At 36.9% G+C, this 14,401-nt stretch overlaps 1 protein-coding gene across 6 annotated transcripts in view; it reads right to left on the reverse strand.

The window, feature by feature from the left end:
* The window catches only part of PCNX1 (pecanex 1), a 177,889-nt gene that overhangs the window by 73,573 nt on the left and 89,915 nt on the right, over window positions 1-14,401 (reverse strand). For 4 of the 6 annotated variants that reach the window (XR_009695070.1, XM_061156770.1, XM_061156769.1 and 1 more), the window contains 4 exons: window positions 12,164-12,221; window positions 10,638-10,855; window positions 3,542-3,695; window positions 955-987 (listed from right to left, as the gene is read on the reverse strand). Coding sequence is in view for 5 of the 6 variants with exons in the window: in XM_061156770.1 (XP_061012753.1) it covers window positions 955-987; window positions 3,542-3,695; window positions 10,638-10,855; window positions 12,164-12,221 (463 nt within the window). In the remaining variant the exon portion in view is untranslated. The remainder of the gene's footprint in view (window positions 1-954; window positions 988-3,541; window positions 3,696-10,637; window positions 10,856-12,163; window positions 12,222-14,401) is intronic. The other 2 variants (XM_061156771.1, XM_061156774.1) reach the window with 1 other exon arrangement.

A 14,401-nucleotide genomic window follows, 5' to 3' on the forward strand; every position in this document is an offset into this window, starting at 1 on the left:
TTGAACATCAAAAGTAATGATAGTAACATTATGGTCCATTTAATAAAGTAAGAGTCCCTGAAACCACACCAATACAAGAAAAGGAAAAGTTCTTACTTACAATAAGAAGTCAACTAATAAATATAGAAGGAAACATGGAGCTAAAAAAAATCACTATTTGGTCACCAAGAAATGATAACTGATTCAGCCAAGAAACATCAACAGATATTAAAAGACAAGTTGGTGGAGATGTGCAGAGCAACAGGATATATACCCAATCTCAAGTATCTCCTATATAGTTACTGACTACAAGAGAAAAATGCTAAGATTGGAGTATTGGTTCTCAGGGGCGGGGGCGGGGGGAAGGTTTCACCCTCCAGGGGACATTTGGTAAAGTCTGCAGACACTGTGGTTGTCACAACTAGGGTGACTATACTATTGGCATCTAGTGGGTAGAAGTCAGAGATAATGCTAAACACCCCACAATGCACAGGACAGAGCCTCCCCACCCCCAACTTTCAACAAACAATTATCCAGCTCAGAATGTAACACTGCAGAATTTGAAAAACACTGCAGACACTACCCTTAGACAAAGGATCAGTTATCACCAATAAAAGCATAAATCAGTTATTATGTGCTTCCTTATATGATACACTGAGAACACATTGCTTTTGTAATATTTCTACCAAAAAAGCATAGACTGTATCTAATAAGAAATATCAGACAAAGTCAAAATGAAGGTCGTGTATAAAATAACTAGCCTGTATCCATTAAAAAGGTCAATATTGTGTCAAATACTGAGGAACTGTTCTAGATTAAAGGAGACTACAAAGAACAAATGCACAATCACGGAGTTTCTTCTGCCAATGAGAAAATACTACCACAAATCTTAATTCAATCTGACATATGACCAAAAAAATGGTTTCTGAGGAGTGTCAAGGAATCACAAGTTTTAGGTGTATCAGAGTGACTTACATGTCTAGGAGAAGAAGAATCTGGTTGAACACTCTAAAAAAGAAACAAAAAGATAGATTATACTACTGACAACCTGGGAATTTCATATTAACTTCCAAAATACCTGAAATAATTTCAAGTGAATATTCCATAGCTAAGTCATAACCTGTAGGTCATTAATTCTGCTGAAGCATCAACAGAAGATGAAACATCAGCTCCACTCAAATCTTTCCTAACGCTTAACCTTATTATGTTTCTGAAATAGCATTTAGCAGCTGATAGATCCATCTTACTGCTTGGCGCATTACAATACCTAAGTACAATTAAGGCAGAATGGTTTCTTATGGCAACAGCACTCCATTCAGGAAATGCACAAACTATGAGTGAGCTTATAAAAAGGATTCCAGTTATGCCCCAAACTCAAGCTTACTAAACAATTCAATGGCAGTTGTATTAAATATACACTTAATATGATGCATTTTCACATCAAATTCAAATAAGTTGTATCCTTCTAAGAGACTTCATCAACTTTCCATAAAAATGTTCAAAAGGTATTATGCAGTTACCTCCCAAATGATGACTTTTCTCCTGAGTTGGAGTTCATTTTCAAAAGCATACCAAAGAATTTCACTAGGATAGTCTATTGACATCCTGTAATTCAACACCGGACTAAAATCACATAATTTGGTACATAGGCCTTGTCTGGTCTCTTTAAACTCAATTTGAAAGTTTATCCTCCTAAAGCTCTGTTCCTGCCTTTCTTATTTCTGTTTATGATATTACTATTCTTGTAGTCAAGTAGATTTTATAAATCTGAAATACTTAAAAAACCTCATTCATCTTTTGCCTTTTCAATATCTAACCATATTAAGCAACAGACAAAATTAACAGGATAAGAAACACTGAATCCAGGGAATGAATTTAAATGGTTTAAGGCAATAAAGGGATGGTTTAATGGGAACTGAAACAAAAAGGACAAAGTCCAGAAATTTAAACACAGAATCACCAAATTTAATCAGAGAGACTTTAGCTAATGTCAAGAAGGAAGGAGCAGAGGCTCTAATATTTGGGTTGGTGTACTACTACCAAATCCTAGAGGAGGAAATGGCAATCCACTCTAGTTTTCTTGCCTGCAGAATACCATGGACAGAGGAGCCTGCTGGATGACAATCCAGTGTCGCAAAGAGTCAGACACAACTGAGCAGACACACGTATAGACTACAATCAAAAGCAAAAGAAATGGGAGAGGAAAATACCAGAAGATGACGATGTGCCCTTTCCAGAATATGCCCAGCTTCCTCTTAGATATAGGACTAAAGCTTATGAGAAAGGTGAAGACTGTGAAATAAAAATCTGGACATGATTTATATAGAAGTATATAAGAGTGGCAAAGTAATAAAAGAGGATGACTTCATTGGCAAGGAACTGCAAACTGAAAAGAGGGCCAAATAAAACCCTAGCAAATTCTCATAAATTAAGAAGTGGTCAGAAGAACAAAGAGGCATCAACAAAGAAAAATGAAGTTACTTGAAAAGTAGGATAATCACGAGGGTACTGTAAGATCACAGATCAACAATGAGCAAAACATAAAAACAGAGCAGCACTCACAGAGAATGAAGACTAAGACCACAGATTTGGCAACTAGAGATTATTAGCTCACAAAGACTGTAATTTCAGTACTGCAATGAGGAAAAAAGTATGGATGGGTCTTGAAGAAATAGAGCAGTTGACACACGTGGCTTACTCTAGAGGTCTAAAAATGGAGAGAGAAGAAAGCAAAGATAGTTGATGGTATAAACAGAACTAAACAAACAGTTCTCAGGATGGGAGAGGGTTCTCTGCACGTTAGTATGTACCAGGCAAATAACCAGAACTGGCTAAGAAAGGGAAGAAAACAGTTCGTGTTACCCATGCACAGTGATGTTGCATGGAGGGTGAAAATTTTGGTATTTGATTCTCCCATTTATGGAAAGCTTAAAATTGGTATTTCAGAGACACTATTTGAACAAAAGCAAAGGGATGCCAATCATGTGCTCTTGGTATCCTCAAAGAATAAATATGCTAGTTCTGACATTATTCTATCTACCACTGATGGATTTTAACAAATTTCACCTACATAATAGAAGACTTAAAATATGAGACTAGGAGGGTTAATGTTGTTAAATTAAAAAGAAATGAATTTCAAGAACTCAAATTCTTGGGAATTCCCTGGCAGTTCAGTGGTTAGGACTTGGTGATTTCACTGCTGGGGTCTGGGTTAAATCCCTAGTCAGGGAACTAAGATTCCACAAACCATGTTCAGTTCAGTCCAGTCGCTCAGTCGTGTCCGACTCTTTGCGACCCCATGAGGCGATGCCAAAAAAAAAGAAACCAAACTCTTTCTTTTAATAAGTGTCCAAACAGTTAATAACAAAAAAAAAGTTTAGGAAGTTTAATTCACATATCATTTTTTTTAAAGTTTATGTCTTTTGTTCCTTACCCAATCTAATGTAAACATCCAAGGAAAATAAATCTAAAAGTTACATTCTTAATTCAATGAATGATACAAAACCTTCTGCCTTTTAACACAGCTACTATGCCGAAGTCTGAAGAGAAGAGATGCTGGTACCTTAAGCAGTGAGTACTGACAGCTGGCTATCACCAGGCAGAACTGGAAGACCCAGATATCTCTGAAGAAGCCTTGTATAAGAAGAATGGATCCCAAGAAAGCCACAAGAATAGCCAAGATGACAGCTAACACATTTTCCAGGATCTCCCGATTTCTGTCAACAGAAAAAAAATTATCAGTAAGTACATTATCAATATAAGAAATGAATCAGAGTGAAAAGGGGGAAGACATCCATATGAAGTTCATATTATATTTGCTATGATATTTTTTTTTCCTTTGTACTAGGTTTGAACAAGGCTTTGGCTCATACTGAAGAAGTATGCCCGGCTGAGACAGAAAGCTAGCATACATTCTTTAAAATTTTTAAATTTACTTTTAATTAGAGGATAATTGCTTTACAATGTTATATTGGTTTCTGTCACATATCAACATGAATCAGCCACAGGTCCTCAGCCATGTCCTCTCCCTCTGAAACCCCCCTCCCACCTCCCACCCCATCTCATCCCTCTAGGTCGTCACAGAGCACGGATCTGAGCGCCCTGTGTCATACGGTGAATTTCCAGGGGCTATCTAACTGTACATATGGTAAAGCGCATGCTTCAATGCCACTCCTTCAATCCGCCCCACCCTCCCTTCACCAGTGTCCACAAGTCTGTTCTCTCTTCCTGTGTCTTCGCTGCTGCTCTGCAGGCAGGATCATCAGCACCCTCTCTCTCGATTTCATATATATGCGCTAATTTACGACATATGTCTTTTCCTGACTTACTTCATTCTGGACAATAGGCTCTAGGTTTATCCACCTCGTTAGAACTGAGTCAAACGTGTTTCTGCTTATGGCTAATATTCCATTGTCTATATGTACCACAACTTCTTTATCCATTCATCTGTCGATGGACATCTAGGCTGCTTTCAGTTCAGTTCAGTCACTCATTCATGTCTGACTCTTTGTGACCCCATGGACTGCAGCATGCCAGGCCTCCCTGTCTCACCAACTCCTGCAGTTTACTCAGACTCATGTCCTTTGAGTCAGTGATGCCACCCAACCAACTCATCCTCTGTCGTCCCCTTCTCCTCCTGCCCTCGATCTTTCCCAGCATCTGGGTCTTTTCAAATGAGTCAGCTCTTCACATCAGGTGGCCAAAGTATTGGAGTTTCAGCTTCAGCATCAGTTCTTACAATGAATATTCAGGACTATTTTTCTTTAGGATGGACTGGTTGGATCTCTTTGCCGGCCAAGGGACTCTCAAGAGTTTTCTCCAACACCACAGTCCTAATTCTTCGGCACTCAGCTTTCTTTATAGTCCAACTCTTACATCCATACATGACTACTGGCTCTAGGTTGGTGATCACACCATCATGACTATCTGGGTCATGAAGATCTTTTTTGTACAGTTCTTCTGTGTATTCTTGCCACCTCTTCTTAATATCTTCTGCTTCTGTTAGGTCCATACAATTTCTGTCCTTTATTGTGCCCACCTTTGCATGGAGTGTTCCCTTGGTATTTCTAATTTTCTTGAAGAGATCTCTAGACTTTCCCATTCTATTGTTTTCCTCTATTTCTTTGCACTGATCACTGAGGAAGGCTTTCTCATCTCTCCTTGCCATTCTTTGGAACTCTGCATTCAAATGGGAATATCTTTCCTTTTCTCCTTTGCCTTTTCCTTCTCTTCTATTCACAGCTATTTGTAAGACCTCCTCAGACAACCATTTTGCCTTTTTGCTTTGCTTTTTCCTTTGGGTATGGTTTTAATCCCTGCCTCCTGTACAAGCTCATGAACCTCCGTCCATAGTTCTTCAGGCACTCTATCAGATCTAATCCCTTGAATCTATTTGTCACTTCCACTATATAATCATAAGGGATTTGATTTAGGTCATGCCTGAATGGTCTAGTGGTTTTCCCTACTCGGAGAAGGGAATGGCGAACCACTTCAGTATTCTTGCCTTGAGAATCCCATGAACAGTATGAAAAGGCAAAAAGATAGACGAGTATGAAAAGGTTGCTTTCATGTCCTAGCTATTGTAAATAGTGCTGTGATGAACATGTGTCTTTTTCAATTATGGTTTTCTCAGGATACATGCCCAGTAGTGGGATTGCTGGGTCACATAGTGGTTTTATTCCTAGTTTTTTAAGGAATCTGCATACTCCTCTCCATAGTGGCTATATCAATTTGCATTCCCACCAACAGTAGCATACATTCTTATGTGCAAATAAAGCATGCTACAGAGGACTGTGATGTTCTAATTATAATACATAATATAGTTTTAATTTCTATGTTATAACTTTACTCTTCTTAACATCTGCTTTTCTGTCAAATTTGTTGCCAAATAACTAACCAACTTGAATGGCAAATAAAGGAAATATACAAAGAAATAAGTTTGAAAAAAACTATTTGTCTCATTACTTCTCAGGGAAAAGCTACTCACAAAAGTTAATATGTGCTAAAAGTCTTGATTTTAAGGAATATTTATTGACACGGGAACATGCTCAGTACATCGCTATACAAAAAAAGCAGTTTTATGTCCTATCAATATTATTCTATTGCTTAAGAAGATACACCATATATCGGTATAATGGTGTTCTCTGGGTGGAAGGAATGTGGCTGGCCTCTGCCTTAAAGTCTTTCTATGTATATTTCATAAAAAATTGCATTTATAATCATAAAAATGGTTTCATTTGTTTTTATTAAGTCAACACCCTATTTATAATTATCAGTTGACCTAAAAAATAAAATTCACAAACATCTCTGTACCATTTCACTTGACAGTTTTCCCAGATGAAAACAAGTTCAACAGTATTTTCAAAATCAATAAATGGAACAGTGGCATCTCTTCATTTGTTCTTGTGTGGCAGATGTGGAATTCCAGATTTGCTGAGCCCAGTGATTCCTGGTAGCCCTGCTACATGACATGCTGCCACACTGTTGGTCTCTGAACATGTGTTCCCCTTTCAGCTTTTTTTAGATTTCAATTTTGCTGAATCCAGTTTATCAATCTGTTTATTCATTGATCCTGTTTTTTATGTCACATCTGAGCAATTTTGCCCAAGGTCACAAGTCTTTTCTCCTATGTTTTGCTTTTTTCTGAATTTTATATTTTAGACTTTACACTGAGGTTTATGATCGATTTTGAGTTAATTTTTGTAATATGATGCAAGGTAAAGAAACAAGTTCTTTATTCTTTTTTTTTCCTTTGCATAGAGAAGTCCAGTGGTTCCAGCACCACTTGTTGAAAAGCCTATCCTTTACTGATTTGGGATATTATTTTGACACTCTCTAGACCTGAATAGTTTTCTTTATGGGAAGGTGTTTAACTATAAGGCCCACTTATTTGATAGGTATTGTGTTTCTTAAGTATTATATTTCTTTCAGAGTGAAACTTGATAATTTCTATCATTCAAGAAATTTGCTTATTATCTTATTTACATATAACTGCTCATAATATTTTATTATCCATTTATTACTTGTAGAAATCTATAATGATATCCTAGCTCACATTCCTATCATGATATCCTAGCTCACATATCCTAATCTGTAACATTTTTTTGGTCCTGATCATCCTGACTAGAATGTATTAATTTAATTGAGGTTTTGGTTACTTGACTTTTCTGTCTTCTGTGTCTTCAGTGACTTCTGCTTTTTCTCTAAAATTTTGTTATCTTCTGAATACTTAGGTTTGACGTGTTCTTCTTTTTTAAAGTTTCCTAAAGGGAAGGTGAAGGCTCTGAATTGACTTTTCTTCTTATTTAGTGCTATAAATTCTTCCAAGTACTATATTAACAACATCATAAAAATTCTGGTAGGCTGTGTTTCATTTTTATTCAGTTTAAAAATATTTTCTAATTTACCTCTTGATTTCTTTCTCCTTTGATTTGTGAGTTATTCAGAGGTGTTTAGCTTTCAAATATTTAGGAAGTTTCCAAGGTTCTTTTGTTACTGACTTATAATTAACTCCACTATGGTCAGATAACACACTACATAGAACTTGAATCCTTCTACGTTTGATCCTTATACTATGGCCTAGAATACGGTTTATCTTGATAAAAGTTCAAGTGCGTGCATAAAAGAACATATTTTGTTGTTATGAGTGAAGTGTTTCCTACATGCCTATCAACTTAGGTTGGTTGACAGTATTGTTCAAATTTACTATATCCTTATTGATTTTCTACACTTGTTCTATCAATTATTGAGAGAGGTATATAGGTTTAGACGGTAAAGAATCTGCCTGCAATGTGGGAGACTTGCAGGCAATCTGCCTGCAAGGTTCGATCCCTGGTTTGGGAAGATCCCCTGGAGAAAGGAAAGGTTACCCACTCCAATATCCTTGCCTGGAGAATTCCAAAGACAGAGGCTACAGTTCATGGGATCGCAGAGTCAGACACGACTGAGCAACTGATACTTTCACTTTCACGCTGAATTCAACTATAATTGTGAATTTATCCATTTCTCCTATTTCTATCAGCTTTTACTTTGTAGCACTGTTTAGATGTAGAAACATTTAGAATGGTTAAATCCTATGGATTAACTAACGCTTTATCATTATACAACCACCTCATTTTATCTAGGAGTAAAAAGAATATTTTCTTTGCTCTGAAATCTACTTTGTTATTAATTCAGCTATTCCAACTTTAATTTGATTAGTGTTAGGATGATCTATCTTTTCTACCTTTATATTTAAAGTGCATTTCTTATAGGCAGCAAAAAGTTGAGCCTTGCTATTTTCTCCAGTTTGACAATTTCTGACTTTTCCCAACTATCACCTTGTCATTTATCTTGTGTCAATCTGTTTTTGATCTCTTTTTCTGCCTTATTTTAGATTAAGAGAATAATTTTTATAAGTCTATTTTATCTCCTTTATTTTTTTAACTTACCAGTTATAACTCTTTTGTTATTTTAGTGGTTGCTTTAGGGTTTAAAGTATACATTTTATGACAGTCTAACTCAAATAAACTTATATCAATTCACATATAGTGTAATAACCTTATAGCAGTATACTTTCAAATGTCCTTTCCTGGCCTTTATGCTATTATTATCATGACATTTACTTTTACTTATGTTATAAATCACACAATATACATCATTATTATTTTTGTTTAAACATCCAACTATGTCTCAAAAAGATTTAATTAGTAAGAAAAAATCTTATATATTTATTCATGTAGTTAACATTTGCATTCATGTTTTGTTTCCTTGGGTAGCCCCATATTTCCAGTTGGTATTATTATCCTTCTGCCTGAAAGAAATCTGGTACTATATTGTACTGCAGATCTGCTTGAAAAAAATTCTTCCCACTTTTTTCTAGTCTGAAAATATCTTTATTTCATCCCAGCTTTTGCAGTTTTGCTGGCTACAGAATTCCAGGTTGAGCTTTTTCTCCCTTCAATACTTTAAAAATGCTGCTCCATTATCTTATTTGGATTTTGTCCAACAATAAATCTGATGTCTTGTCCTTGTTCCTCTATATAAACTGTATCTTTACCCTCTTTAAGTTTTAAAAATTTTATTATTGGTTTTGAACAACTATGTGCCTTGCTATAGTTCTTTTCATGTTTCTTGTACTTGAGGTTCAAGGAGATTCTTCAATAGTTTTCATCGAATTTCGAAAGTTTTCCACCATTAACTTCCTCAAAACTTTTTCTCTCTCTCGGAGCATACTTTCATTTTGTATGTTCTTTTTGTTGAGGGGAGGGAGGGAAGAGAATTCTTCTTTTTTCTTTTGTTTCACTTTCAATAGTTTCTACTACCATGCTTTCAACTGCATTAATATTTTCTTCGGTAATGTCTAATCTACCATTAATCTCATCCACTGTATTTTTCACCTCAGACATTTTAGTTTTCATCTGCAAGTTCAATTTAGGTCTTTCTTTTTTTTGCGTCTTCCATGTCTCTACTTAACTTTTATTAACATGCAAAGTATAGTTATAACTTTTAATGTCTTTGCTAATTCTAGTATCAATGACAGGTAAAGGCTGGTTCTGACTGACTCATTATTTCCCTCATTATATATCACGTTTTGTCATTTCTTTGTATGCTTGGTACTCTCTGGATGCCAGACCTTGTCAACCTCAACTTTTTATGTGGTGAGAATTTCTGAATTTCTATATTCTTGAACTTTGCTATGCTACTTGGAAACAGTTGGATCCTTTCAAGTCTTGCTCTTACTTTTTACAACTTGCTAGGTGGGTCTGGAACTTGCTAGGTGGGTCATACTAGGACTAATTACTCCCCATTTCTAAGGCAGGACTTTCCTGAGTACTCTACATAATGCACCATAAAATATGAATTATTATGAGTTTCTTCAGCCCAGAAGGTGAGGACAGGCACCATTCCCAGCCCTGTGTGCCAGGCACTGTGCCTCTATTTCTTTTATATGATTCTTTTACATGATTTACATGATTCTCTCCCCTGGTCTAGTCTCCTCATACATTCTCTTACCAATACTCTGTTAAATAGTGAGGGGATCCACTACACATCCCTGAGGTTCTCTCTGAGCAGTGATCCTCTCTCTGATGTTCTGTCCCACAGACTCAAGCTGCTCTAGCCTCCCTGGACTCTTAGCTCCATCTCCTCAACTCAGGAAGTCTGCTGGACTCTACTTCAGGATCACAACCTGGGAACTCTCTTTAGGCGGTGAGCTGGGCAATTGCAGGGCTCACATAACTTGCTTCCTATCTCTCAGGAATCACTGTCTTTTCCTGTCTTATTTCCAGTGTCTTGAAAACCACTGGTTCATGCATTTTATCTGTTTTTCATTGTTTCAGGTGGAAGAGTAAGTCCAGTCTTTTTTACTGCACTTCAACTAGAAGCAGCATTTGGCCACCAAGTTCATAACTAACTACTGCTATTTACTGTTAAGACTAGTGACAAGAAGTAGGGAAAGAAACTTCCTCTTATACCTTTTATAATAAGAGTCAATGTAATATGTATAACCTTATGGCCATTAACACCTCCTATTCTCTGGCTTTTAAATACAGTTGCATGATTCTTAATGATAAAAATGATTTCTAAAATAGAAAATACTTTCCAACATGGAAACCAAGTCAATTACTCAATGGGTAATTTGATACATTTCAATTTAAAAGTAAAATCTACATTCTCACCTATCAAACAGGGCCAAAAGTGTGAGTCTGTCAAAGTTAATGCCAATCCACAGCTGAGGCAGGATCCAAAAGCGATAATAGTGTTTAACTTTGTGAGCAGCTTCTTCTGTTGGACCATAAGTAGCTGCCAAATCAGGGCTTAGGTCAATGTCTTGTTGTTCCAATAAATCTGTGTCGATGGTCAATAGTCTGTTCAGTCGGATCTGTGGAAGAGAAAGCTAAAAGAAAATCAGCACTGAAAGGCTTAAAATATTTTTAATCAAGTCATGATTCCAGGTCTACCCAGTCAGCTTGCAGATTACCAAAACCACCTTAATTCTCTATACTAGTCCACTCTTGTGGATACTTGATGATCACTAGAAACCACAAAAGGTGACAAAGGAAGAAAACTACAACAAAGCAAATCAACTGATAGGGCTTTTGGAAAGATTTTATTAGCAAGTATTTGAAATTTTAGCATTTTATGGCTGTACAGCTGGTGGATCCATTCCATGACCTACAGAGAATGATTAGTGGTGTCCCCCTCCCTGTCCCTTCTCTTCTCTCATTAAGCTGTGAAGCTCACTACTATGTTAAATGTAAGCTCCTCTGCACTGGATTCAATGCCTTCAACTCTCAATTCTTCCTACACTCTCTTAGCATCGTTACTGCTGTTTTCAAATCCCTCCCATACGCATTTATTTTTGTTTTGGCAGACTGTTCAGCTGAGGCTATACAGGATATTACCACATTACGTTTCTTTCAGCTTCAACTGATCCATTCACCTGTTCACCAGTTTCTCCTTCCTCTGAAAGAATCAAAAGTTGACTACATCTAGCATAGCACTAGCCAGAATTGTGCTATCTCAAGGCTCTCATACCATTTAATGGTGGAAAATACTACTATGCCATTTAACACAAAGGACTTGAGCAAACAGATTATAATTAATCCCTTTGGCACTAAATTTATCTAAATATCTCTTATATATTGCTTAAAAGGATTTCATCTACTTTATTTTTCTAACCTCAATATATACATCTTGATATATATCACACAAAGGCAGTGCTATCTTTGTTATCTTTTTAAAATATACCCACTGTAGCTTATATGTTTTTTCAATAGAGCAATAACGTCACTAAGCTCTCCCCTCAAAGACACACACACACATACACACTGATTTAAAAATAACTAATAGTTAACCAACAGTTAGGTAAGTACCAAATCAGTTAGCTATGTACCAAAACCATAATATTCAAAGTGAAGTTTTAAAATGGCACACCTAAATTATGACATTGGTGAGTAAATAAGACCTTTACAAACCCTCAGATGTGTAATTACTCATTCATATATAGCTAATCCAACTTTATGGTGTTTTATATTTATTTCTTAACAAAGGACTTAAGAGACGAGACCCATTATGGAACAGCAAAGGTGATTTTGCCATAGCTTTCAACAAAATCAATATTATATAACCTCATTATCTTTCTGCTTTATATAACTACTTAATCTGAAAATATATCATTTTATAAAAATAAAGGAAAACCTACCACATCATGTGGATAAAATCGAACTGAGGTAGAACTGGATACATGAGAATCCGTGTCACTAAAATAAAATAAAAAATACTTTAGGGAATAAACAGCTTGTCAAGTAGTAGAAAGAAAAATAAATGCATTAAAAATTATATGATATTTACACTGTCTTTACTTTTCCATGTAAACTTCAAAATACAATGTCAAATTTTCCTAGGGTTGTGATTAGGCGCATAGCCTGTGGGTCAGAGTATCTATATTCAAACCTCCTCCTCAACTGAATGAGATCTTGGACAGTTATCTAATCTTTTAACACCTCAGTTTCCTCACAGGATAAGAGTACTTCTGCACAAGGTTAGGTGGCCCTACACAGCCAGCTCATAGTTTCACTGAGTTAGGCGAGGGTCATGGTTCTGAGAGTTCTGACAAAACATGGCCTAGTGGAGAAGGGAATGGCAAAGCACTTCAGTATTCTTGCCTTGAGAACCCCATGAACAGTATGAAAAGGCAAAAAGACAGGACACTGAAAGATGAACTCCCCAGGTTGGCAGGTGCCCAATATGCTACTGGTGATCAGTGGAGAAATAACTCCAGAAAGAATGAAGAGACCGAGCCAAAGCAAAAACAACACCCAGTGCTGGATGTGACTGGTGATGGAAGTAAAGTCCAATGTTATAAAGAGCAATATTGCTTAGAAAACTGGAATGTTAGGTCCATGAATCAGAGTAATTGGAAGTGGTCAAATAGGAGATGGCAAGACTGAACAATGACATTTTAGGAATCAGCGAACCAAAATGGACTGGAATGGGTGTATTTAAATCAGATGACCATTATATCTACTACTGGGGGCAAATCCCTTAGAAGAAATGGAGTAGCCACCATAGTCAACAAGAGTCCAAAATGCAGTACTTGAATGCAATCTCAAAAATGACAGAATGATCTCTGTTTGCTTCCAAGGCAAACCATTCGATATCACAGTAATGGAAGTCTATGCCCCAACCAGTAATGCTGAAGAAGCTGAACGGTTCTATGAAGACCTACAAGACCTTCTAAAACTAACACCCAAAAAAGATGTCCTTTTCATCATAGGGGACTGGAATGCAAAAGTACAAAGTCAAGAAACACCTGGAGTAACAGGTAAACTTGGCCTTTAGAGTACAGAATGAAGCAGGGCAAAGGCTAATAGAGTTTTCCCAAGAGAACGCACTGGTCATAGCAAACACACTCTTCCAACAACACAAGAGAAGACTCTACACGTGGACATCACCAGATGGTCAAAACCAAAATCAGACTGATTATATTCTTTGCAGTCAAAGACAGAGAAGCTCTATACAGTCAGCAAAAACAAGACCAGGAGCTGACTGTGGCTCAGATCATGAACTCCTTATTGCCAAATTCAGACTTAAATTGAACAAAGTAGGGAAAACCACTAGACCATTCAGGTATGACCTAAATCAAATCCCTTATGACTATACACTGGAAGTGACAAATAGACTCAAGGGATTAGATCTGATAGACAGAGTGCCTGAAGAACTATAGACGGAGGTTCGTGACATTGTACAGGAGGCAGGGATCAAAACCATCCCCAAGGAAAAGCAATGTAAAAAGGCAAAACGTTTGTCTGAGGAGGCCTTACAAATAACTGTGAATAGAAGAGAAGCTAAAGGCAAAGGAGAAAAGGAAAGATATACCATTTGAATGCAGAGTGCCAAAGAAAAGCAAGGAGAGATAAGAAAGGCTTCCTCAGTGATCAGTGCAAAGAAATAGAGGAAAACAACAGAATGGGAAAGTCTAGAGATCTCTTCAAGAAAATTAGAGATACCAAGGGAACACTCCATGCAAAGGTGGGCACAATAAAGGACAGAAATGGTATGGCCCTAACAGAAGCAGAAAATATTAAGAAGAGGTGGCAAGAACACACAGAACAACTACACAAAAAAAGATCTTCATGACCCAGATACTCACGATGGGGTGATCACTCACCTAGAGCCAGACATCCTGGAATGTGAAGTCAAGTGGCCCTTAGGAAGCATCACCATAAACAAAGCTGGTAGAGGTGATGGAATTCCAGTAGAGCTATCTCAAATCCTAAATGATGCTGTGAACGTGCTGCACTCAATATGCCAGCAAATTTGGGAAACTCAGCAGTGGCCACAGGACTGGAAAAGGTCCGTTTTCATTCCAATCCCTAAGAAAGGCAATGCCAAAGAATGCTCAAAATACCGCACAATTGCACTCATCTCATACACTAGC

This window comes from Dama dama, chromosome 12 (genome assembly GCF_033118175.1).
Source record: "Dama dama isolate Ldn47 chromosome 12, ASM3311817v1, whole genome shotgun sequence".
Lineage (NCBI taxonomy): Eukaryota > Metazoa > Chordata > Mammalia > Artiodactyla > Cervidae > Dama > Dama dama.